This window comes from Cervus elaphus, chromosome 2, assembly GCF_910594005.1.
Source record: "Cervus elaphus chromosome 2, mCerEla1.1, whole genome shotgun sequence".
Lineage (NCBI taxonomy): Eukaryota > Metazoa > Chordata > Mammalia > Artiodactyla > Cervidae > Cervus > Cervus elaphus.
In genome coordinates this window covers 32,274,960-32,301,991 of record NC_057816.1, presented here as the reverse complement: position 1 = coordinate 32,301,991, position 27,032 = coordinate 32,274,960, and the positions used below count along the sequence as shown (strand labels likewise).

Below are 27,032 nucleotides of genomic sequence, written 5' to 3'. Positions count from 1 at the left end.
TTTCATGATTCATTTTGAGTTCATGTTTGTATAAGGTGTGAGACTTAGATCGAGATTCACTTTTTTCCCTGCTATGGATGCCCAGTTGCTTCAGCATCAGTTATTGAAAAGGCTGTTCCTCCACTGAATTTCTTTTTCACCTTTGTCAGAAATCAGTTGAACATATTTGTGTGGGCTTCCCTGGTGGCTCAGCTGGTAAAGAATCCACCTGCAATTGCGGGAGACCTGGGTTCGATCCCTGGGTTGCAAAGATCCCCTGGCGAAGGAAAAGGCCACCCACTCCAGTATTCTGGCCTGGAGAATTCCATGAACCGTATAGTCCATGGGGTCGCAAAGAGTCAGGCACAACTGAGCGACTTTCACTTTCTCTGGGTTCTGTGTGTGTGTCTGCCAGTATGACATGGTCTTGATTTCTATAGCTATCCTGTAATTATTGAAATCTAGTGGGCCTGCTTTTCCCCTTTTAGCTACTATTTCAAAGTAGTTTTAGCTATTGTACTTCTCTGCCTTTCTCTGTACATTTTAGAATACTTCTACCTACATCCATAAAAGCTCATGCTGGGATTTTGATTAAAGTTGTGTTAAATCTGAACATCAATTTGGGGAGATGTACTGTGTTGTGTCTTTCAATCCATGAACATGGTGTGCCTCTCCATTTAGGTTTTTTAAACTTCCTTTTATCAACATTGTATATAGTTTTCAGCATACATGTATTGAACATGTTTTGTTAGATTCATGCCTCTTTTGTGTTCTTTTAATGATTATATGAATAAATGGCCTTGTATTTTCATTTTCTATGCCCATGTGTGTATTTGATAGAATACAGAAGTAAATCAATTTTTGTATGTTCATCTTGTCATGCATACCTTGAAGATATTACAAATTAGATTCCAGACCACCACAATAAAGCAAACATTGCAGTCATCTGAAGTTTTTGGTTTCCTGGTGCATATATAAAAGTTATTTTTTAAAAAATGCTGTCACCTGAGCTTCGTCAGATCACTGATCACAGATAATGATTAAAAAGTTTGCAATATGCAAGAATTACCAAAATGTGAGACAGACACATAAAGTGAGCAGATGGTGTTTGAAAAGTGGCACCAATGGGTTTGTTGGACACAGGGCTGCTGCAGACCTTCAATTCATATAATATGCAACACCCCCAGACTGTAATAAAGCCATGCTCAATACAGTGAGGTTCGCCTGTATTTTGTGACCCTGCCAGACTTGCTTACTTGTCCTAGGATTTTTTTTCCTGAATTCCTTGGAATTTTTTATGTGGACAATCATGCCATCCACATAGGGACAATTTTTTTCTTGCTTTACAATTTATATGCCTTTTTAAAAATTGAAATATAGTTAATGTATAATATTATATAGTTTACAGGTGTACAGCATGATGATTCACGATTTTTAAAGGTTATGTTCCACTTACAGCTCTAAAATATTGGCTATCCTCCATTGCGTTGTGCAACATGTCCTTGTAGCTTATTTATTTTATATGTAATAGTTTGTACCTCTTGATCCCCTACCGCCATCTCACCCTACCCTCTTCCCTCTTCCCACTGGTAACCACGAGTTTGTTCTCTGTATCTGTGAGTCTGTCTCCTTTTTGTCATATTCACTAGTTTGTTTTATCTTTTGGATTCCACGTGCAGGTGATACCATGTGGCGTTTTGTCCCTCCCTGTCTGCTTTATTTCATTTACCGTAATACCCTCCAAATGCAGCCATCTGTATGCCTTTGTCCTCCTTTGAGAAGTTAGTAAAGTCTCCTCTGTTTATGGAATTTTTTAGGGTAGAATACTAGAGGGGGTTGCCTTTTCCTACTCCAGGGAATCACTCTGACCCAGGGATCAATCCCACGTTCTTGTGTCTCCTGCATTGGCAGGCAGATTCTTTACCAGTGCGCCACCTGGGAGGGCCCTGAAGCATATTAAGCACTAAATAAATATTTGTTGCGTGGATGGATGGATAGATGGATGGCGGGAAGGAAACATAAACATAAATGAGGCCAAGGAGATAAGAGCAGTTCAAGTTAGTAATGTTTAGCAAACACCTACCATGGAGATTCAGAGAGGAGTAGGAGGAGATTTTATTCATTGTCTACTTGGGAAGAAATAACAAATACTAAAATAACTGTAATATGTTGTAAAAAAAAAAAAATGACATGCCATGAGAAGTTCATAAAAAGTGTGATGAAGGTTCGGGGGAAGTAGAGATTCATTTCAGCTGAGGCACTGGAGAAGTTGTCTTTGGAGCTAGATTCTATGGAGTTGCTTATATTTGCTTCTGAATTATGTGGTTTCCAAAAAAAAAAAAAGTACATGAAAGTTGGGGCAGCGGGTGTTGTGGCAGAATAGGGATGTGAATCTGAGACCAGACTGGATGGCTTTGCCTGCTCTGTCATAAATTCATCAGCATTTTGTTCGCAGCCGTTTATCAGCCTCCACCATTTCTTGCAAGCAGAACCTGACGGGCTCCGATGTTATCTGTTCGAAACACCTTTTTCTTGTTTATGACAGTGTGTGTATGTGTGTTGACGTTTGCACCTGCACCCCAGTGATTTGGAGACAGTTCTTTCTACAGAGCCAGGCCCTAAAAGAGGATACATCAACTGAAACACACCCTTCAATACCTTTAAAAACTTCTCCATGCTATCCACACACTTGCATTATGTACATGTACCTGCAGCTTGCACACACACAAGCGCACAGAGAGTTTTGAACACAGTGGCCTGGGCAAGAGTTTAGGCAACTATGGTTGAAGGTACTCAGGTTTATTTTCCTCAGCTCTATCCTATACCTTAATCTTCACTTCCACCTAAGGCTTATTAGGCAATAGTTATATCCCCCTGACCTTCTGGATTCTGTCAGGAGTTCATGTAAGAAGATGATTCAGCCTATGGCCATACCACCCTGAACGTGCCTGACCTTGTCTGATCATGAAAGCTAAGCAGGGTTGGGCCTGCTTAATACTTGGATGGGAGAAAATGATTCAGTAATTAATCCAGTACCTACTTACTGATAACCACCGATGTGCCAGGCTCAACTGTAAACGCAGAGAATGTAGCATGGGATAAAAAGAACCAATACCTGCCCTCATGGAGTTTACATTCTAGGAGGTGGGTGGAATCAGCAGCCATACCGTGTTTTAGGTGGTGTGGGTGCTGGTGAGATCAGCATAGCAGAGTAAGGGGGAGAGAGTGTGACGGTCGGGCAGCCAGGAAAACAGTAACAGGAAAACGAAACAGTTCAAATGTCTGTCCAGTAACGTGACATTTAAATAGTGACTTGATGGAAGGCATAAGCAATGGGAATATCTGGGGAAGGAGTATTCCAGGCAGAGGGAACAGCCAGAGCGGAGACCCTGAGGCAGGCGTGTGCGGCCAGCGTGGCTCAAGCAGAGTGGACGCGGCAGAGAGGGGCAGGGCGGAGAGGGTGAGAGTGTGGGTGAGGGGGTGTCGCCCGGGGCTCACTGGCCACTGTGAGGACTGTGGCTTTTCCTCTGAGTGGAGTGGAAAGCCAGAGGACACTTGGTGCAGAGAAGCGCTGTGCCCTGATTGACAGCAGCTTTCATGTCGGGAACAGATTGCCGGATGAAAGCACAGAAGCAGGAAGGCGGCTGAACGGTGGACTCGACAAAGCGTGTAACCATGGAGGTGTGGAGAAGTGACCAGGTTGTAAATGTATGTTTACAACTGTTCGGACCAACCGGATTTGCTGTTGGGTTTAGGAGTCGATGACTGACAGCAAGATTTTTGGCCTGAGCAGCTGGAAGGTTGGAGCTGCTCGTAACTGAGATGGGAAACATTGAAGGAAGAAGAGACTTGGAGGATAGGAAGAGCTCAGTTTAAAGGAAGTTTGTGATGCCAGGGCTTCCCTGGTGGCACAGTGGTTAAGAATCTGCCTTGCAAAGCAAGGGGCGTGGGTTTGAGCCCTGGTTGGGTAGCTAAGATCCCACATGCCGTGGAGCAGCCAAGCCTGAGTGGTGCTACCTCGGAGCCCTCACGCACAGCTAGAGAGTCCATGTCTCAATGAAAGATGTCATGCGACACAACAAACTTCCTCATGCCCCAGCTAAGACCCGATGCAGCCAGATAAATAAAATGTATTTTTAAAGAAAGACTTGATATACTATCAAGGGTGAAACAGACCACCAGCCCAGGTTGGATGCATGAGACAAGTGCTCAGGGCTGGTGCACTGGGAAGACCCAGAGGGATGGGAGGGGGAGGGGGGCGGGAGCGGGGATCGGGATGGGGAACACATGTAAATCCATGGCTGATTCATGTCAAAGTATGGCAAAAACCACTACAATATTGTAACGTAATTAGCCTCCAACTAATAAAAAAAAAAAAATAAAGACTTGAGATGCCTATTAGTGAGAAGCAGGTATGAGACTCTAGAGTTCTATAGACGGATATGGGCTGGAGCTATAAATTTGCCAATTACAGCAGTTAGATGACTTTTAAACCTGTGAAATGAAATAGAATAACCTAAGAGGTGGATATAGAAAGAGAAGAGTCTAAGAACTGAGGATGGGGCATTCCAGCCTTTAGAAGTCAGGGAGACGAGGAGGAACCAGAACTGGAAACTGAAAAAGAGAAGCTGGGAGATACGAAAATTGAGAGTGAGCACTGAAGCCAAATGAGGAAAATGCTTCAAAGAGAATGGAATAGTAAACTATTATCAGATGTTGCTGAGAGATCAAGTCAAATCCAAAAGTTGCTTTAGAGTATTTGAACTCTTTAAGACCTCTGTTGAGGGAGGTGGGGGTCGGGGGCAGCCTGCTTGTATTGCTTCCAAGAAAATAATGGGAGGAGAGGAAACAACGATTAACACTATAGAAATCTCTGAGGTTTTTCCGTAAAGAGGAGCAGAAAACTGGGCTATAGTTGGAAGGGAATGTGGGATTAAGCCAAACTTTGCATTTTTTTTTTTTCCTGAGATGGAACAAGTTGGTGTCCTGGTGGGAATGATCCTAGGAGGGAGGGAAGATGCAGTGATTGCCAAGATACAGTGATGTCCCCATGTAGTGAGAGGGGGTGATGCTCTAGTGGAAGAAAGTGGGCCTTAAACTGGGTGAACCATCCATGCTGCATAGTAATAAACTACTTTGCTATAATGCAGGCAGATTGGTAAATACAGTAATGGAACATGTGTCGATTCTCTTCTGCTTGCTTGTATATTCACATACCAAAGAGTGGAGGTGCTACAGGTTTAAAGAGGGTGAGGTTCAGATGATTGTCAAAGAGCAAGAGAAAATCACGGACCAGATAAACGTAGTCAGACTGTCGCAGCGTGAGGGCTCACTTGAGCTTAAGGTGAGAGCAGCCAACGTGGTTGTATGATTTTCTCCAGCTCCGTACAGCTGAGTGGGAACAGGCAGAGTAGGCTAATCATTAGACTTAGTCAAGGGTTATGGTTTCTCAGAGAAAGAGAGGAAGAGAAGCAAGAGAATGATTATAATGATGGATACAGGAACAAGGCAGGTAGAAGGAAGCGAGGCTGGAGATAGAAGGTGAGGGTGCAAAGTGCCAGGATTAATGGAATGGAGTCCCAGTGAGGTCTGAAGAACCGTGATGACAGTCAGGTCCTTGGCATTAGTGGCGCTTTAGGGTTGCATCATAGTGCTTTGTGTGCAGAATAAACCCTATAAGGTAGGTAGGACAGTTGGTGATGATATTCTATTCTATAGATAAAGCAGTGATTCTCATTCTATAGATAAAGCAAGCTCCAAAGAGTTATTAACTTTATCTAAAAATCACACAGCTAGTCCTTGGTGAAGCATAGACTCCACCCGAGGCTGTTTTATTTGTGATATCTTTTTACCACTTTGTGTGATGTCTGCTTACAGATTCCTCAGTCTCACTGAAGAGATGGAATGTAGAAGACAACATAAGGAAATGCGTAACTGAGTGTTAAATTCCATAATATGGCATGACATAAGGAGTTTATTCATTCAGGAATATATATTGAGTGCTTATTATGTACAGGGCTGTATTATAAATACTAGGGATATACTATTATCCACTATATATAGTGGTTGAGATGGGGGAAATCCTGAAGTTATGTGCTTCAGGGAAGTTTTAGAAGGGTTTCTATGTCATTCTTCCAAGGCATCATGATTGGGTAAAAGCACCAGGGACTGAAAGCTTGGAAACTTTTTTCTCTGCTACTTGCTGTATGTGACATTGTTGCTTCCACTCACTCTGTCTTAGTGGGGGACTCCGTCCATAAACTGAGATGTTATGGTTTTGCAGGTTCCACCCTGACTAAAAGTCCTGTGAGTTTGAGGCTGTATTCTAGCTTGATGGGATAATTGTATAAAGTGTTTTAGTCCTCATCTGACCTCTTGATCTGAAAAAGTGGAAATGCGGTATCTCATTTCATAGTGATAAGATCCTGTTTCAGTAGTGAAATGCTGCGTTAACGTGTCTTCTAAAGTCATCCGCTGTTTTTGAAACTCTGGGGAAACACAAAAAGGAGATAGAGGTCACGCTTGGCCAGCAGGTGCAACAGTCCCCACCCTCAGCCTGGTGATATCTGAGGACCTGTGAGAAGCTTTGAAGTAATTCATACTCTCCCCCTCCTCTCACTCCTTCCCGTGCAGGCCTGGAAGAAACGCTGGTTTATCCTGCGGAGCGGCCGGATGAGTGGCGACCCCGACGTCCTGGAGTACTACAAGAATGATCACTCCAAGAAGCCCCTGCGCATCATCAACCTGAACTTCTGCGAGCAGGTGGATGCAGGCCTGACCTTCAACAAGAAGGAGCTGCAGGACAGTTTCGTGTTCGACATCAAGACCAGCGAGCGCACCTTCTACCTGGTAGCCGAGACGGAGGAGGACATGAATAAGTGGGTCCAGAGCATCTGCCAGATCTGCGGCTTCAACCAGGCAGAAGAGAGCACAGGTACGAGAGCCTTCTCGGGAGGGACCAGGGGCCTCCTGGCAGTGGCTGGGCCCCTGCGGCCAAGGCGGCAGCCTTCAGACTCCTTGAACGAGCAGAGCGGGCTTCAGCGAAAGGCTGTCCTCTGAGGTGGAGGAGTAGGCAGAGGGTGAGAGTGTGAAGGGGTTGGCCGCAGAGCAGAGGGCCTCCTAGCCCCGAGTCTGCTCACATGGAAAGCAGGCATGTCGGGGTTATGAGGAAGCTCAAGGTACTCGATGGTATTTCTTCAGGCACCTCCACGCCACGCCGTTTCTCAGGTCTGCCCTCTCTCCCCTCAGCTGTCTGGCTCTCTGTGCCTGGTTAACTTGTCAACCACACGTGGGGCAGCTTGCACCTTACTCTCTTCTTTGATCCATCCTCTGTCCATTCCTGTCTTCTGCTTCCGAACAACCTGCACAGTTATACTTTCCACTTTTCTGGCATGGGGAGGTGTGGGATTCTTTGTAATTACTGTTGATATACAATCCACTGTTCTTTATGTTTCCCTGGGAACGGACACATGAGAAGGGGGGAGTTCTGACTTGTGTTTGGATTTTGTTAGCCTTCACAGAAAGAGTAGCTCAACATTTTTAAGTGAGGCTTCAGTTGCAGAATTGCTCTTTGACATTTGTTTGGTCTCATCCCCAACTCTAGGATGATTGAGGAGTAGGGTTTTTGTGTGTGTGTGTGGCAGATGGAAAGCCTAAGTTAGTAGTTTCCTAAACCTGGTTACATATCAGAATTAAAGAGGAACATTTTTTAATGTTGATGCTGAGGATCCATATCAAATCAGTTAGCTAAGAATGTCAGGGGTGGGACCTAGGCATCAGCCTTTTAAAGGCTTCACACCGAGTGGCAAGGGTCTGGGACTCAGCATCCATATTCTGTAAATAATTGAAGGCCACATACAATCTCTGATTCCTATACCTGTTTTCTAAACTTTTTAGAACCCTTTAAAAACATGAAAACTGTTTCTAGCTCATCAACATCAGCCTCATCTGGGAACCTATTGGAAATGAAGATTCTTAAGCCCCACCCAGACTTAGTGAATCAGAAACTCTGGAGGTGTTTTAACCAGCCCACCAGGTGATCTGATGCACGGTTAAGTTTGAGAACCATTGATTTAGACTCTTAATATCAGAGTGGGATTTATGGACGAACAGCATCAACCTCTCCTGGGAACTTGTTAGGAAGACAGAAGACTTCTGCTCAGACTTACAGGATCAGAATCGGCATATTTTTTTAAGTTTCTTATTCTGAAATAATGTTGGACTTAACAGAAGAGGTGCAGAACTGTACAGCAAGTTCCCATGTATCTTTCATCCAGCTTTCCCTAATGTTAACACCTTTCTTAACCAGAGTATAGTTGTCAAAATGTTGATTGGTACAATACAGTTAGTTGCAGTGTGTTGGGATTTCACTTGTTTTTCACCAGTGTCTTTATTCTGTTCAGGATTTGGTCCAGGATACCATATTAGATGTGGTGGTTCTGTCTCTTGGACCTCCAATCTGGGATGCCAGTTTCTCAGACTCTCTTGTCTTCTTTGACTTTGACACTTTTAAGGCATACTGGCTAGATATTTTGTAGAATCTCCCTCAGTTTGAATTTGTATGATGTTTTTTCATGATTAAATTGAGGTTTGGGGGAGACTACCACAGAGGTAATGTGCCTTTCTCTGCATGTTGTATTAGACACATGGTGTCAATATGCCTTATTACTGGTCATGTTACCTTGATCACTTGGTTAAGATGGTATCTGACACCTTCTTCCACTGTAAAGCTGCTATCTATGCTTTCATAATTAATAAATGTTTTGGAGGAAGTACTTTAATGATGAGCAAATACCCCATTTCTGCTTAAACTTTTGCCCACTAATTTTAGCATTCATCTGTGGATCACATTTGCAACTGTTATTACCATGGTATCCTAGTGAAATGTTCTATCTCCCTCAGGATTGTATTAAGATACCTAGGTGATTTGTAGGCACATTAAAATTTGAGAAGCTCTGGTCTGGATTATTTGTTCACAAACCTGGTGGGTCATCAGAATCACCATAAAAGCTTTCATCTTTTAATTCATGGGTACTGATTCAGTAGGTCTGACTTACAGCTGCAAAATAGTTTTGAGAAACTCCTGCTACAGAATGGGAGGAATTATTTCCAAATCATATCTGATAAGGGTCTAGTATCTAGAATATAAAAAGAACTATTACATCTCAGTAACAAGAAAAATAACCTCATTTAAAAATGGGTAAAGGATCTGAATAGACATTATTCCAGAGAAGATATACAAATAACCAGTAAGCCCATGAGAAAATGCAAAGATGTTGGACATCCTTACTCATTAGGGAGATGTGAAACAAAGCCACAATGAGATAACACTTCACACCCACTAGGATGACTGTAATCAAAATATGGACAGTGACCAGTGTTGGCAAGGATGTGAAGAAACATACTTTGCTCATGTATCCCACCTCATATGTTGCTGGTGGAATGTAAAATGGTACAAAGGAACCTGTTTACAAAACGGAAATTGATTCACAGATACAGAAAACAAATTTATGGTTACCATGGAGGAAAGGAGGGTGATAAATTGGGAGATTAAGATTGACACCTACCCACTATTGTATAAAAAGACAATAAGAACCCACTGTATCGCACAGGGAACTTGGTTCAGGACTCTGCAGTGACCTGTATGGGTTTGGAGTCTAGAGGAGAGTGGATTTGTGTATTCCCTGTACAGCAGAAATTAACACAACATTGTAAACCGAATATACTCCAGTTAAAAAAAGTATGTGTGTGTGTGTATGTATATGTATAATGTGATATATATATATATATATATATATATACACACACACACACACACATATATGGTCACATTTTCATCATCCATTCATTCCTCAGTGGACCTTTAGGTTCTTTTCATGTCACTCCTACTGTAAATAATGCTGAAATTAACATGAGGGGGCAGATGACTCTTCCAGACAGTAACTTCAGTTCCTTCAGTGATATATCCAGATGTGGAATTACTGGGTTGTATGGTTCTACTTTTAATTTTTTTTTTTTTTATTATTATTTTTTTTTTCCAGTGGGTTTTGTCATACATTGATATGAATCAGCCTTGGATTTTAATTTTTTGAGTAAAACCTCCATACTGCTTTGCATAGTGGCTGTACCAATTTATATTCCCACCTCCAGTCCACAAGGGTTCCCTTTTCCCCATATCTCTGGTCACGCTTACCACAATCTTTTTGATACTAGCCATTTAACAGGTGTGAGGTGGTATCTCATTGTGGTTTTGACTTTATTTGCATTTCTATACCTGTTGACTATTCAGATATCTTCTTTGGAAAAAGGTCTATTCAGGTCCTCTGCCCATTTTTTAATCAGATTATTTGAGATTTTGCTATCAAGTGATATGAGTTCCTTGTGTATTTGGGGTATTAACGCCTTATCAGATATGAGGTTTGCAAGTATTTCTCTCCCATTCCTGAAGCTGCTTTTTCATTTTAATGATTGTTTCTTTCTCTGTGCAGAAGCTTTGTAGTTTGATGTAGTCCCTCTTGTTTATTTTTGCCTTTTCTACTTGTGCTTTTGGTGTCACATCCAAAAAAAAAAAAAAATCATTGCCAAGACCAATGTCAAAGAACTTTTCCTCCGTGTTTTCTATTAGGATGTTTATAGTTTCAGGTCTTACATTTAAGTCTAATGCATTTCAAGTTAATTTTTGTGCATAGTGTGAGATTGGGTTTTAATCTTATTTTATTTTATTTTTTTGCATGTAAATATCTGGTTTTCCCAATACCATTTACTGAAGAGACTTTTCTCCTTTGAGTATTCTTGGCTCCTTTATGAAATGTTGACCATATACTGGGGCTTTTTGTTCTGTTCCACTTGTCTGTGTGTCTGTTTTTTTATTAGTATGCCAGTACCATGCTGTTTTGATTACTATAGCTTTGTAATATACTTTGACATCCAGAAGTGTGACCCCTCCAATTTTGTTCTTTCTCCACATTGCTTTGGCTATCTGGGATGATTTGTGGTTCCATATGAATTTTAGGATTGTTTTTTCTATTTTTGTAAAAAATGCTATTGGAATCTTGATGAGGATTGCACTGAATCTGTAAATGGTTTGGGGCGGTATAGACATTTTAACAATGCAGATTCTTAAAATCCATGAGCACAAGTTATCTTTACATTTATTTGTGTTGAAGTTCTTAATTTTTGAGCGAGGGGCCTTGAAGTTTCACTTTGCACTGGGCTTTGCAAATTATGTAGCTGATTGTGCCTGGACTAGATGTCCTTCTCTAGGAATTCTGTGATCTTCCTTGAGTAAGGATTATGAAGCCCCATTTTACTCTTAAATTCTTTGGTATAATTTTTGCTCCCTGGGTGAAATTTTTGGTTCTACTTGACCAAATCTTTGTTATTATAGCTTTTATGGATTTTGTTTTTCATTTTATTTTTGATGGAGGAATAAAATGCTTATGCAAAAAAAAAAAGAAGAAAATGAGGAAGAGGTTTTTAAAAAGCAGGAGAAAAAAGCCAGAGACCCTCTAGTCTCAAAGCTTTCATAAATGTGAGAAGTAAGTCCAAGAAATACATCAGATTTTAGGAAATATGTATAATGGGGTTGGGGAGGAACCAGAAAGCAAGTTACTTTAAACTGAACTATTCTCTTGTGGGATTAGAAGTGTCCCTACAAAAAAAAATTTATCCTTAAAATGTAGCAAAATTTATTGTTGGTGCAAATATCTTATTTTTAAATCACATATTTAAAAAACAGTTATTGTCTGAATCTCTACTTTTACTATATAGAATTTAAGTATGATTCAAATTCAAATGTGTATAACCGCATCATCTGGGCATATTTTCTTTTGGTAGGAATATCCATTTGTTCATTCATACATTGTTCATTCACTCAGCAGATCTTTATGGAAGACTTATTCTGTGACAGTCCCTGTCATAACCACTGAGGCTACAGACTATAAAGATGAACAGCAGAGTTGCAGCACTCAGACATCATAGTCTAGTGGAGGGAACAGACATAACCAGACAGTCCCAGGGAAGTTCTATAACAGAAGCATCTCCACGGATGGAGGCACCAGCCCACGCACCACCAGCTCAGCGAGGGAAGGAAAAGAGGGAAAATATTAAGGAGGCGACAAGTAACCAAGTCAGTGTTTTTCAACGGCTTTGTCTGTTAGACAATATATTCCCTTTAACTTTTAACTTCTTTTATAAGGGATTATTTAATAGATGTCTAGTGGGTTAATTATCAGAGCAAGAACATTAGTTGTCTATGATCGAGGTTTAGGATTCTTTGTGAGATCTTTCTGATGAAAATAAGTGGATTTTCTTCCTCTGGTAGAATCTGGTATGTAACAAGATTCAGCTACATAATAGGTTTTGTTTTAACTTAGAAGCACTTTCTAAAAGTATATCTTATCTATAAAACCTTCAGGTAAGGAGTGGAAGGTTAATCATCTAAGTCAGTGTTTCTTTTAGAATCAGGATATGAGGAAAAGCAGGAAGGAAGTTAACATTTGACTACCTACTTTTGCTGAAGTGCTTTATTTCATTTAATCAACTGTGTTTCCATTTCTTTCAAATAAAAAAAAGAGTGCTATTTTTTAATCCATGCCTAACACTCCAGGACTAAAGCTCTTGTCTGTCATACCCATGCATTGTCTGGGTTCAGACAGACTCTCCAGCCCTCGTCTGCCTAAGTTTCTTCCTAAACACAGCGCCACTCTCCTGTTGCTGGGATTTGTCCACCTGCCTCGTGTGAGACGCATCCTGTACTTCATAGGTAACCCTCAGTGACCACAAAAGGAAATAATAGGGGCTGTGTACTGAGCATCTACCCTTTGTAAAATAGGGTATGTAAAATACATTCTTACTAAAAATTCACAGTAATCCTTTGAGGTAGCAATGATCTCGACTCATGGTCACAGCTAGAAAATGATGGAGCCAGGATTCTAGTCTAACCCAAGTCTGACTGCATTCTCACACGCCATCTCTTTGCCCCGGACCTCCTGGAATGTGAACATCAGCCAGAGCCAAGCCCTGTTGTTTTCGCCCCTGTGGATACCACGTAGTAGATTGAAAGCACTCTTTGACCCCTTCTACCAGGGTTCTGCAGCTGGTTCAGGTTTCCCTCCTCACCAGTCCATATTGCTGAAATCCTTGGGCTGGAATATTCCAAGAGTTTAGTAACCTGTAGAGCTTTAATCCAGCCATCAGTCTCTATTGGTGAGTCTGTGGTGGGTGGGTGAAGGGGGTGCCTGAGCTCACATCCCAACTCTGGGATGATGTGAAGAAGTCACTTGATTGAGGGCTTAGTTTCATTTCTTCAAATAGAGAAAATCTTCTTTTCACCCACTGGTTCTGTTTCTCTATGAGCTTATCAACACAGACCTTAGACCACTGGCAGCCCCTCAAGTTTCGTATTTCCCAGTGGCGGATTCACGTTGTAGTCTATGCAGAGGCGTCCCCAAGACCTGTGCCGTCCATACCTTCACTTGTTATTGGTCCTGTAGAAATTCCTTCCCATACAGAGCCTCCTTCAAGTACATATTCCTTGTTTCTTTTTTTTTTTTAAAAAGAGTTGTGATGGGATCTGTCGTTAAAAAAAAAAAACTTGTGTTTTTCACTTTCAGCTGGAAGGAGTTCTGTGGCAGATGGAGTCTTTTTTTAATCCTTCTTGCCACCCCCAGCTTCTTCTTTCTGCTACCACTCTCCAGTTCCTCACATATTTCAGCCAAAAATGCTTAGGATAAAACCTGCCTAGTATCAAGACCAAACCAAGAGTGACACAGAGTCTGAATATCAACCCAAGGGTGGGGAAAACAGCCTCCTGATAGAGAACTCTTTCCAAAAGGAAACCAGGAATGACACTCAGGAAGGAAAAACAATTCCAAGAATGAATATCAGGATTTCGTGTTATATATGTGGAGTTGGCTTTTTGTTTGTTTGGGGGGGGGAGGTGTATGTGTGCGTGCGTGCGTGCGTGCGTGTGTGTATACACGCATGCACAAGCAACAGTAAGAACCCTGCCTTCTCTGGGAATCAAAACAGCCTTCAGTCCCCGAGCAGGGAGCAGAAAGCTGCTCTGAGCTGTGTTTACGAGCAGGCGGGGCCAAGACCTCACGTTTGTGGCTCCGTCATGGGCAGCTGTCCCTGACCAGATGTACCACACACAAAAAGAGCCAGCTCCGAGTGCAGAGCTTGGGTGAATTATTCATGGGCTCAGGAGTCATCCACTGCTCGGAAAGCCCCCACCCCTTCGAATCCTTTAAGCCGAGAGCTTCTCGTCCCCAGCGGTCCCCGCCTTCCTCTAATTCCATGGCCAGTGCAGGGCCTGCAGCGCCCCTCACTCTCACATGCACTCTGAAAGGCACACTGGCTGCCACTACTTATGTGCTCTAGATGTTGAGTAAGTATCTCTTTTAGGTGTCATCATCTCTCATGTGGAGATGATGCTCCCTCACCGAGGGGCTGGGGGGAAACTGGGGAAGTGCATAGGTGTGCAGTGTGAATGGTAGCTGCTTGTTTCTCTGCTTTCCATGTAGTGCTTTTGGTGAATGTGACGATTTTTATATCTGAAGGTCAAGATGAACAGGATATGATTTAAGTACCTGTTGCTTTTAGAGAACTTTACAGTCTATAGAAACACTTAACACAGTCTCCTTTGAGCATAAAGACACAAGAGAGGCAGGGCTGCTAGCATGATCCCTGTTGCTCAGTAAGGAAACTCAGGTTTAAAGGCACTGACATTCCCAAAAAAGCAGTGTTGCCAGGTCTAGAATCTTAAGAGTTTTAACTCCATCCTAGGACTGTGTGCTCTGGTTCCTTTTCATTGATCCAAATCTCTTTTCACAGACCTGGTTTTTTTTAATCAAACTTTAAACTTTTTGTTTTGTATTGAGATATGGCCAATTATCAATGTTGTGATAGTTTCAAGTGAACACAAACAGACTCAGCCTTATATATACATGTATCCATTCTCCTCCAAACCCCCCTCCCATCCAGACTGGTACATAACATTAAGTGGAGTTCCATGTGCTATGCAGTAGGTCCCTGTTGGTTATCCATTTTAAATATAGCAGTCTGTACATGATCTTCCCAAAGTTCCTAACTATCCCTTCTCCTCCCCATCAACCGTAAGTTCATTTTCTGAGTCTCTTTCTGTTTTTAAGTAAGCTATTTTGTATCGTTTGTTTTCAGACTCCACAATAAGGAATATCATATGATATTTTCCCTTCTCTGTCTGACCTACTTCACTCAGTCTGACAATCTTTAGGTCCATCCGTGTTTCAGCAGACAGCATTATTTCATGCTTTTTAATGGCCGAGTACACATTTAATGGCGCATTGTACACATGTACCACAGCTTCTTTATCTGTTCCTCTGTTAGTGGCATACAGGTTGCTCCCATGTCTTGGCTATTGTAAACAGTCTGGTAGTGAACATTGGGGTGCATGTAATCTTTCAGATCATGGTTCTCTCCAGATATATGCCCAGGAGTGAGATTGCAGGGCCATATGGTAGCTCTATTTTTAGTTTTTTAAGGAATATATATACTGTTCTCTATAGTGGCTGTACCAACTTACATTCCCATCAGCAATGTAAGAGGATTCCCTTCTGTCCACACCCTCTCCAGCATTTGTTGTTTGTGGAATTTTTTGAGGATAGCCATTCTGACAGGTATGAGGTGACATGTCATTGTAGTTTTGATTTACATTTCTCAAATTACTAGCGAAGTTTAACATCTTTTCATGTGCCCATTGACCATTAGTATGCCCTCTTTGGAGAAATGTCTGTTCACATCTTCTGCCCATTTTTTGGAGTGGGTTGTTTGATGCTATTAAGGGTCATAACCTGTTTGTAAATTTTGGAGAATAATCCCTTGTTGGTCACATCATTTGCAAATATTTTCTCCCAGTCTTTGGATTGTCTTTTCATTTTGTTTATTTTTTCTTTGCTGTGCAGAAGCTTTTGAGTTTAAGTGGGTCCCACGTGTTTAGTTTTGTTTATTTCCATTTTTCTGGGAGATGGATTGAAAAAGATGTTATTGTGATTTATGTCAGAGAATGTTCTGCCTATGTTTTCCTCTAGGTGTTTTATAGTGTCAGGTTTCACATTTAGGTCTTTAACCCATTTTGAGCTTATTTTTGTGTATGGGGTTAAAGAATGATCTAATTTCATTTTTTTACATGTGGCTATCCAGTTTTCCCAGCACCTAATGTTGAAGAGACTATCTTTCCAACATTGAGTAGTCTTACATCCTTTGTCATAAATTACCGTACCATAGGTGTGTGAGCTTATTTCTGGGTTTTCTGTCCCATTCCATTGATTTATATTTATATTTTTTGCTGGTACCATACTGTTTTTATGACTGTAGCTTTGTAGTATAGTCTGAAGTCAGGCAGCCTGATTTGTCCAGCTCAATTTTTCTTTTTTGAGAATGCTTTGGCTATTCGAGATCCTTTGTGTCTCTGTACAGATTTTGAGATTTTTTTTTTTTTGTTCTAGTTCTGTGAAGAATACCATTGGCAATTTGATAGGTATTCCGTTGAATCTATACATTGCCTTGGGTAGTATCATCATTTTGGCAATAGTGATTCTTCTAATCCATGAACATGGTATATCTTTCCATCTGTATATGTTTTCTTCAGTTTCTTTCATTAGCATCTTATAGTTTTCAGAGTATAGGTCTTCTGCCTCCTTAAATAGGCTTATTCCTAGGTTTTTGTTTTTGTTTTTTTGATGTGATTGTAAATGGATTTGTTTCTTGCATTTCTCTTTCAGATTTTTTGTTGCTAGTGTGTAGAAATGCAACAGATTTCTGTATATTAATTTTGTAACATGCAACTTCACCAAGTTCATTGATGAGTTCTAGTAGTTTTATGGTACATCTTTAGGATCTTCTATGTATAATATTATGTCATCTGCAAACAGTGGCAGTTTAACTTCTTTTCCAATTTGGATTCCCTTTACTTCTTTTTCTTCTCTGATTGCTGTAGCTAGGACTTCCAAAACTATGCCGAATAGAAGTGATAAGAGTGGGCATCCTTGTCTTGTTCCTGATCTTAGAGGGAATGCTTTCAGCTTTTCACCATTGAGTATGATGCTAGCTATAGGTTTGTCATATATGGCCTTTATTATGTTGAGGTATGTACCCTTTATGTCCACTTTCTGGAGAGTTTTTATCATAAATGGTGCTGAATTTTGTCAGAAGCTTTTTCTGTGTCTGTTGAGATGATCATATGATTTTTATTCTTGAATTTGTTAATGTGGTGTATCACAATGATTGATTTACGTATGTTGAAAAATCCTTGCATACCTGGGATGATCCCAGTTGATCATGGTGTATGATCTTTATAATGTATTGGTTGATACAGATTGCTAGTATTTTGTTGAGGATTTTTGCATCTATGTTCATCAGTGATATTGGCCTCGAAGACCTGTTTATTGTGGCTGTTTGTAAATCACAAATAGCCCGCAAGGAAGAGAAGCAAGAAGTTGATCTATCATTGAGAGCTATACATATGCAAAGTGCTATCTATGCACTAATATTAATCTCAAAGGGCTAAGTTAGCAAGACAACATGATCCGTCTCAAAGTAGCCAACAAACTACTGTGAACTAAAGCTCAGGGAGTTTAGGTCACCAGAGCCCCATTTGCAACTCTTGAAGATTTTGAAATAAGGCCAGAGCCTCCTCCATATCCTGTTTCTTATTGTAGCTTTTTCCCTTCTTAAACTCCCTGGCAGGAATTTCAGGACAGTTGCATTACTAACTCTATGGAAAGATGACCTTCCAGCCAACTCTTCTTTATCTGTTGTTACTAAAATTTTGGGTGAGACTACCCTGCTTTAGGTATTTTGTAAATATTTGAAAAGTGAAAGTGTTAATCACTCAGTTGTGTCTGACTCTTTGTGACCCCACGGACTGTAGCCTGCCAGGCTCCTCTGTCCATGGAATTCTCCAGGCAAGAATACTGGAGTGGGTTGCAATTCCCTTCTCCAGGGGATCTTCCCGACCAAGGGATCGAACCTGGGCCTCCTGCATTGCAGGCAGGGCCTGCAGTGGCCCTGAGCTACTAGGGAATCCCATAAAATATGGAAACACTTCACAAATTTGTGTGTTATCCTTGCACATGGGGCCATAAACTTCTAGTAATACATGAGTTTTCCCAGTAACTCAACAGCAGAATTATTTTAAGTCCTGGTTCCCTCTGAGATGAAATGATACCCATCAATATGCTTTTGGGAAAGTTTTCAGCCTCCAGTGGAGGAATATTATCAGGGTCTTCAAACAGCTCCTTCCTCTCCAGAGAGAATGATTAGTGCGTGAAAGATCAGGCCCCCTTATTCCAGCTGGACTTCTCACAGCAGGGAGGGCTGTGATGGAGTCAGGCAGTCCACTCAGATGCCTTCTGGTGACCTTGGTCCTTCCCCCTCACACAGGGAGTGGTGCCAAGGGAGAAGCAGGGGTTAGAGGGAAAAGCTGGGAGTAGACGAGGCTGGGGAGGAAAGAAGCCTTTCTTGGAGACCTCACCCTTTCTGTCATTTATGGGAGGACCTTTTCCTGCCTTGTTCCCTCCCGTACCTTTTGTATTTTGCCTTTTTAAACTGAGTTCAGATCTCTCACTCCTCTGGGGGACCTTTGTGGGAAGCTTAGAGCAAATGTGGGAGGTGGTAGGCAGCTTCCCCCCCAGGCTGACACAGGTCCCTTGAGGAACAAAGATCAGAGTGAAGACTGACCCAGGCCCCAGCCCAGAGGCGGAGGCAGATGTCTGAATCACCCACCCTTTTTTTCCAGAGACAATGAGGAAAATAAACATCCAGACCAGTTTCCAGCCAGATCTGAAGTCCTCATGCCTTATTTTGAAAAAGAAAATGTTATTCTAAATAACCCTGAAATATCAGACTTTCCTCGATTTTTTGTTTGTTTGTTGTCCACAGCTGGGTCTGGTCACCCTGAGAGTAGGCTCTAAGCTGGGACATGAACTCCATAAAATCCACACAGACACTTTTGCATTGTCCTGGAACAGGCTTCAGCCCTGACCTGCAGCAAAGTCCAGACCCTCTGGAGGAGGAAAGGGAGTCGGGGAGAAACCTGACCCTCTTCCCTTCCTTCTAAGCCTTGATCCTCCTTCCTGCTTTCCCTTGTGTACCAGAGACTCCCCCTCAGCACCCCAGCCAGCCAGCTTAGACTCAGTCTAGTGTTACCTGCCAAACCCACAGACTGTTAGAAATGAGAGCGCCTCACCCCAGCTCCTCAACACCAGAAGCTTTGGATAACTTCCAGACATCCCATGAGATGCTCCCCCCTTTCCTGTTCTTTGAATATTTCTAATTATCTCTAGTGAAGGAGGGTAATAAATTATTGTGGAATTGGTCCCAGACCAGACTCCAAAGCCCAGCGTAACTCTAATTTTTGGCTAAAGGTAGAATTAGGACTTTGAATTTAGTGGTAAGGTCACCTTGGACCTCTGAAGCTCTTGGTTATGGTTAAAACAGCCAGCTATGTAGAGTTCTGCCCAGGATTTTGAACTCTGCAAAATCAGTAGGTATGGTCATCTTTCTCTGGGATCTGAATTGGGAGTCAATGTCCTGGTTTTTAATTTCAGCTTTGTTATTGAATTCAGTGTGTAGCTCTTGGTTTCTTCAGCAGTAATCTAGGAGCTTGGGGACCAGTGATTTTCAAACTTTTTTTTTTTTTGCAATGCTTGTTAACTAAATCTTACATGAACACAATATGTGAAACAGGCGAGAAGGAGCTGTTCTAAATGTCGCAGGGGGGTGGAGTCAAGCACTGTCAGCTGGCGTTGGACCCAGATGGCCTGCCCCTCCTTCTCGCCCTTGGTGGCCTGGGAAGGCTGGAACACAGTGCAAAAATATTGGTCTGCAGCAGATATTGCCAAACAAGGTCCCACAGACCAGTGCTGAGCTGTGAAAAATGTCCTCAGTCCACAACAAAAACAAAAAACATAATGAGGATGTAGTCAGCTTTCATAAGACTAAATGTAGTCAGATTTTATAACTTCCCTTTATTCAGAGAGTCTCTTCTTATGGCTGTGCATGTTTGTTAAAGTGTCCTTGTGTTTGTGTGTGTGTGAAACGACAGTCACAGTAAATAATAGTTTTTCCATATTCAGCACAATAAAAAATTGTGAACCCTGTGTGTCAGTTTTTAAAGTGCACAAACAAACCAACAGAGAGGCAGTGTTTTCACTCCTCCATGAGATGGAGAAGTCTGGGAAGCAGTGATCTAGGGGTTACATGGTGTCAGAATCACCCAATTCCCAGCCTCTGCTTCTGTACTCGTGGCCAGAGGCCTTTGGACTCCGCCTTCCCAATGAGGCCCACCCTGCACCCCAGCCTGGAGTCAGGGCTTTGGGATTCTTCATCCTTTTTGTTCAGTTCTGACCTTCATTTTGCATGAGAACTAAGGTCAGCCCTGGGACTTTGTCTACTTTTCCTATTCTTGAGTTGTTTGCTGTTAACCTGACTGTCATCTCGAATTTCCACCTGGGACTGCACCTTCTCCCGCTTTTATTTAGCCCCTCTCTTACCCAAACCAGTAAGCCAGTGGCTGGAGCCCCACTGCCCGGCGGCTGACTTCCAGGTGGCCAGTGGTCTGTCTGCCTGAGTTTCTGAAGAAAATCCGCTTCTGCTTTCCCTAAACGTGCTTCCTCCTCCTCTTGGCCTCTGCAGCCCACATGGCTGGGTGATACCAGTTTCTGTTTCTATGTTCACTCACTCAGCACCCTGAGTACCTGTTCTGGGGTCACGTTCTAGGGTCATGTGCCAGAGAAGAGCTTAAGCCATGATCTCGCTCTCAGTGACCTCAGGAGCTTTATCAAGTCCTCTAGCTTATGTTCTTTCTGCCAAACTGCCCCTGGAGCCCTTCTTAGTGACTGCCTGCCTCTTCTGTGTATAGTACCACAGTCCGGGGTACTCTGAGGCCCTCAGTCTTCAGCAGGATTTGCCTGCCTTTAACAGAACTGTGCCTTGGCTATATGCCAGAATATGGCTAACATATTAAAAAAAAAAAATTGAGGTTAACCTCAAGTGTGAAAAGAAAAAGTTTTTTCAAACTTCTGAGTTTAATTTTAATATCAAGCCCCTATCTGGCTCATGATAGAAATTGAAGTTTTAATCAACTTAGGTTAAAACCCATCAATACAGGATTTTCTCAGTTACTTCAGGTTTCTCTCTTACCCCCCCCCACATAAATAGAAATAAATAACAGATATTTATTTTTCCATCTCTTTATTGAAGTATAATTAACAAAGCTGTATATATTTGAAGTGTACATCGTGACTATTTGATATACGCAAACATTGTAAAATGATTACCACAGTCAGGGTAATTAATGCATCGACCACCTCGAAGTTCAGGTTTCTCTTGCTTTCTCTGTGGGCTGCATATTCAAGTTCCAAGAGCTTAGGGAACTGAAATTCATCCGCCGAGGCTGGAGCACAGAGTCCGGGAACGAGGGGAGGCTGAGAGAGACCCGAGGGTGAGAACAGGACCCTTCTGTCTTCCTGTCACCGCATTAGTAGAGACACAGAGTAGCTGACCAGTGATGATTCAAATGAATGATTTAGTTATAGTGTTTGGTTATAACTTTGTAAATAGTTATAATTATATAAAATGACAGTTTGAAAATTACAGCTTACATCCAAACATTGTTGTTCTGAGAAATTCCCTGCTGGGATGAGGGGTGGGGGGAACGAAAAGAAGCTTCAAGAAATGCTAACCTTATTAACAGGACATAGCGTCTAAAATTCCGTATGTTGAAACAGTGGTATACAATGAAAAAGAACAACCAAAAGTGAAAAATTCAAAATGGATGATGTTCTAACTAATCTGAAAAGACAGGCTATGCCAATGACCTGAACTTTGTTTTACATATCTATCACTTATTTATTGTTTGCTTTTTTTTCCCACCTCCTCACTCCTTTTGTGGATGTGGTCAGTGGACAAATTCTTCATAACTTGTGAATCATAATAGTGAAAACACTCAGCCAAGACAGAGAAGGGAGTAGATTTCATAGACTGAGAAAATTCTAGAATATGAGCTCTTGAAGGGCCCTTAGAGGGTGTTTAGTTCCAGACTCCTCAGATGACAGTGTCTGGAGGTCAGGAAAGGGGAACTAATTTGCTCAAGATCATACAGCTAACTGGCAAGGTTAGAAATGAAACCCAGGGGGTGCTCTTTTGCCCCCTTCTGATGTCTATGTCAGAAGCTTTCTCTATCTCCTTTATACTTTAATAAAACTTCATTACACAAAAGCTCTGAGTGATCCAGCCTCATCTCTGGCCCCGGATTGAATTCGTCTCCTCCGGAGGCCAAGAATCCCGCGTCTTATCGTTCAGCAACAACCTTTCATCTTGGGGGCTCGTCCGGGATCCTTCAGGACAAGGTAAGGATGCTTGGAGCTCTAGTTCTTCGTTCTCCTAGCGAACACGTTTTCCGCTGTTCTTTACTAACTCTACGGTGTGCTTGTGTGAATGAATGAAACGCCCTGCGCGAAGCTAGTTAGGAGCCCTGCTCTGCGGTTCCTCGGCGACCTCATAAGTCTTATGGCAAAAACCTGTCGGGGGCTTATACCGACCTGCCAATGCCAAGAGGCACCCAATGTCTCCTTCGGGAACCGACCAGAAACGGGCAAAGCGTGTGGACCGAACTCTCCTTTCTTGGTCAAACTTTCGGTCTCTTTGACCATTTCATAACTCCTTGGAAATTAGAAGTACTAACCTAATCTATCGGATCATAGACTTTCAAGGGACTTGTAATCTATGTTGCTACTGTACTGTGGTCTAGGTCTCAAACTGGGATTGGTAGTCAGGAGGCGCCTAGCCTCGCTAGGCATGGAAAGTTCGGAAGCTAGACGGAGCTCTAACTCCAAGAGCATCTCTGAGGTTATCAATGGAAGGCATCCCATGGTGGACATCTCCACTTCAAGGAAAGGACTTTCTCCAAGTCTGCAAATACCTTCAACAATCGCATGTGATACATCTAACAACCTTAAGATGGACTGATGTAACTATGGACATAATGTGACTTTTCATTTTGATTTTAACTTGGTTTAATGACTATTTTGCCTTACATCTGTAACTGTATAATGGGGTTTTCTAACCATCTAAAAGCTTTTAATTTACAAATAGTTGTCCAAGCTCCTATGAGTGCCACAGCCTCCTCCAACTATTACTTGGAGCCCCTGGATCAGACATCCTCACTATGAGGATTAGGAGAATATGTTGCCTCATCAATTTAGGGACAACGCCCCTTGTCAGCTCGGAAGCAGTTATGGAATGAGAACGACGCCCCTTTTCCCTAAGCAACATAATTCTCCTAAAAGAAAAGGGGGGAATGAGAGAGTCATTTCCTAGGCAGGTTGATAAGAAGTCTAGGGGTCCCCAAGGAGAGAGAGGTCTGGGATATTCAAGGAGGAAGAAAGGACAAACTTTTTTACTTTTTTTCCTCTACATTCCTTAGGATTATATAACAATAATGTATCCTGCTTGAGGACAGTCTTTGGATTAAACCCTCTGGCTAATTCTGTTATCTTAAAACATAAATTATGGGAGTAGGTCTGGTCTTTACAAGGATGTATCCTGCCTGAGGACGATCTTTGGATTAAAACTTCTGGCCAACTCTGTTATCTTAAAGTGTAAATTATGGGAGTAGGTCTGGTGAGGTCTTTACAACCTCCAGACATTCTTTGGATTCATTGGAGAGTATATAACTCCATTGCTAACACTAGCAAAGGGGGTACTCTTTTGCCCCCTTCTGATGTCTATGTCAGAAGCTTTCTCTATCTCCTTTATACTTTAATAAAACTTCATTACACACACACAAAAAAAAGAAATGAAACCCAGGCTTCACCTCTCACTTGTGTGATGCATATATATGTATATATGCATGTATGTGTGTGTATACATACATACACACCAGTTCAGAAGGTCAGTTTAGTAAAGAGCAAAGAGCACAGTTCTTGGAATCATAAATACATGAATCCACAACATTGATGAGTTCAGTCTTAACATGGTCTTGGACGAGTCAGTTTACCTTTTTGAGCCTCAATTTCTGCATTAGTACAATAGAAACAAGACATTCTTCACAAGACTGTAATAAAGATCATATAGTCAGTCACTCAGTCATGTCCAACTCTTTGCGACCCCATGGACTGCAGCACGCCAAGCCTCCCTGTCCATCAGCAACTCCCTGAAGCTTGCTCAAACTCATGTCCATCGAGTCAGTGATGCCATCCAACCATCTCATCCACTGTCGTCCCCTTCTCCTCCTGCCTTCAATCTTCCCAGCATCAGGGTCTTTTCCAGTGAAATCAGTTTTTCATGTCAGATAGCCAAAGTACTGGAGTTTCAGCTTCAGCATCAGTCCTTCCAATGAATATTCAGGTTTGATTTCCTTTAGGATGGACTGGTTGGATTTCCTTGCAGTCCAAGGGACTCTCAAGAGTCTTCTCCAACACCACAGTTCAAAAGCATCAATTCTTCAGCACTCAGCTTTCTTTATGGTCCAACTGTCACATCCATACATGACTACTGGAAAAACCATAGCTTTGACTAGACAGACCTTTGTTAGCAAAGTGATGTCTCTGCTTTTTAATATGCTATCTAGGTTGGTCATAGCTTTTCTTCCAAGGAGCAAGCATGTTTTAATCCATGGCTGCAGTCACCATCTGCAGTGATTTTGGAGCCCAAGAAAATAAAACCTGTCACTGTTTCCATTGTTTCCCCATCTATTTGCCATGAAATAATGGGACCAGATGCCATGATCTTCATTTTTTGAATGTTGAGTTTTAAACCAGCTTTTTCACTCTTCTCTTTCACTTTCATCAAGAGGCTCTTTAGTTCTTGTTCACTTTCTGCCATAAGGGTGGTATCACCTGCATATCTGAGATTATTAAAATTTTTCCTGGCAATCTTGATTCCAGCTTGTGCTTCATCCAACCCAGCATTTCGCATGATGTACTCTGCATATAAGTTAAATAAGCAGGGTGACAATATACAGCCTTGATGTACTCCTTCCCCAATTTGGAACCAGTCCATTATTCCATGTCCAGTTCTAACTGTTGCTTCCTGGCCTACATAGATTTCTCAGGAGGCAGGTCAGGTGGTCTGGTATTCCCATCTCTAAGGATTACATAAGGTTATATAAGAATCCACTTAAAATCATATAGCATGGTGTTTAGTACATGATAGCATTGTATTATGCTCATGCTCAGTCATCTCCAACTCTTTGAGATACCATGGCCTATAGCCCATGAGGCTCCTCTGTCCATGGGATTTCCCAGGCAAGAATATTGGAGTGCATTGCCATTTCCTTCTCCAGGGGATCTTCCTGACCCAGGGATCAAACCTGTGTCTCCTGTGTCTCCGGATTGGCAGGCGGATTCTTTACCACTAGTGCCATCTGGGAAGCCATTGGTACATGATAAGTACACATTAAATATCTGTGGAGTATATAGCTAATAAATTGTTGCAGCCTTCTCTGTGATCTTCAAAGCAGCCCTGTGAGTGTGTATAGCATGTTATTCTTTGTCATTGTTGTTGTTCAGTTGCTAAGTCATGTCCAACTCTTTGCAACCCCATGGACTGCGGCACACCAGACTCCCCTGTCCTTCACTATCTCCTGGAGTTTGCTGAAATTCATGTCCATCAAGTTGGTGTTGCCATCCAACCATCTCATCCTCTGCTGCCCACTTCTCTTCCTGCCCTCAATCTTTCCCAGCATCAGGGTCTTTTCCAATGAGTCAGCTCTTCACATCAGGTGGCCAAAATATTGGAGCCTCAGCTCTAGTATCAGTCCTTCAATGAATGTTCAAGGTTGATTTCCTTTAGGATTGACTGGTTTGATCTCCAAAGGACTCTTTAAGAGTCTTATCTCCCCAAAACTGAAACATTCTAAATAACACTATCTCTGTTTTGCCTAAATTCAGAAACATCTTTACTGTGTGTGATTTATATGTTTACCATACAAACTTTGCTGACTTTCTTAATTTGAAATGCATTACACTTAAGTTTTATTGAGATGCTCAAAAACAAAGGTGTCTCTTTAAATGTACTACTATTAACAAAGAGAGATCTTAACCTAGCGCTTACCTTGTAGGAGGCAGTGTTCAAAGCATTTCACAGATCTTAGCTCATAATCTTATGAGGTGGACACCTATTACAATAAGTCTCCTGCATACAAATGAGTTGTATTCCGAGAGCAGATTAGTAAGTCCAGTTTGTGCATAAATCCAACAAAGTTAACCTAGGGACCCAACTAACACAATTGGCTACATAGCACTGTACTGTAATAGGTCTATAATAGTTTTCACACAAATAATACATACCAGACCAACACAAAAATAAAACATTTTTAATCTTACAGTCCAGTACCTTGGAAAGTACAGTGCTTCAGTACAGCAGCTGACACACAGGGGCTGGCATCAAGTGAACAGGCAAGAAGAGTCCCTGACTAGGGGAGGCGGGAGATGGCAGAGCTGGAGGACCGTCAGCGGCAGGAGACAGAGGCCAGGCTGCATCACTCATGCCTGATGTTGGTGGCACAGGTTCTGGTTCCTCGCTGGAGTCAATGCTATCAACCCTCTAGAGAAAACCGATACAGCGATGTCTGGGTAGTAGCTCTTTTTCCCTCGTCATAGATGACACAGTAGGGCTGGGATGCATTCTGAACAGCTGCCGCAGACCGGTCTGCGTTCGGGTCTTGTGCCTCAAAAACTGACCGTGCCTGCTCAGACAAGGGAAACCCCCTGCTATTTCCTGCACTGTGAATCCCTTCACTGATCCTTCTTGTCTCTCTGCATCCTTTCTCTGGACCTCCAGTTCCATCAGGTCTTCGTTAATAAGCTCCTCGGGTTGCATAGCAAGGAGTTGAGTGAAGTCAGCCTCTTGCAGACCTAGCTTGAAATGAAGCTGCTGTCCTGCTGGGCTCTGTACACTTGTAGAGGATGAGCTCACTCACAGCGTACACCAGACGGATGAACTAACTTACGTGATTGGACATACGAATGCATAGTCACATCTTTGACAGTTCGCAGGTGGAAGGTTCA

General features: G+C 42.1%; 1 protein-coding gene across 10 annotated transcripts in view; it reads left to right on the top strand.

Moving 5' to 3' along the window:
• The window catches only part of GAB2 (GRB2 associated binding protein 2), a 177,929-nt gene that overhangs the window by 109,510 nt on the left and 41,387 nt on the right, over positions 1-27,032 (top strand). For all 10 annotated transcript variants that reach the window (XM_043875539.1, XM_043875542.1, XM_043875535.1 and 7 more), the window contains one exon: positions 6,613-6,913. In XM_043875539.1, coding sequence (XP_043731474.1) covers positions 6,613-6,913 — 301 coding nt within the window. The remainder of the gene's footprint in view (positions 1-6,612; positions 6,914-27,032) is intronic.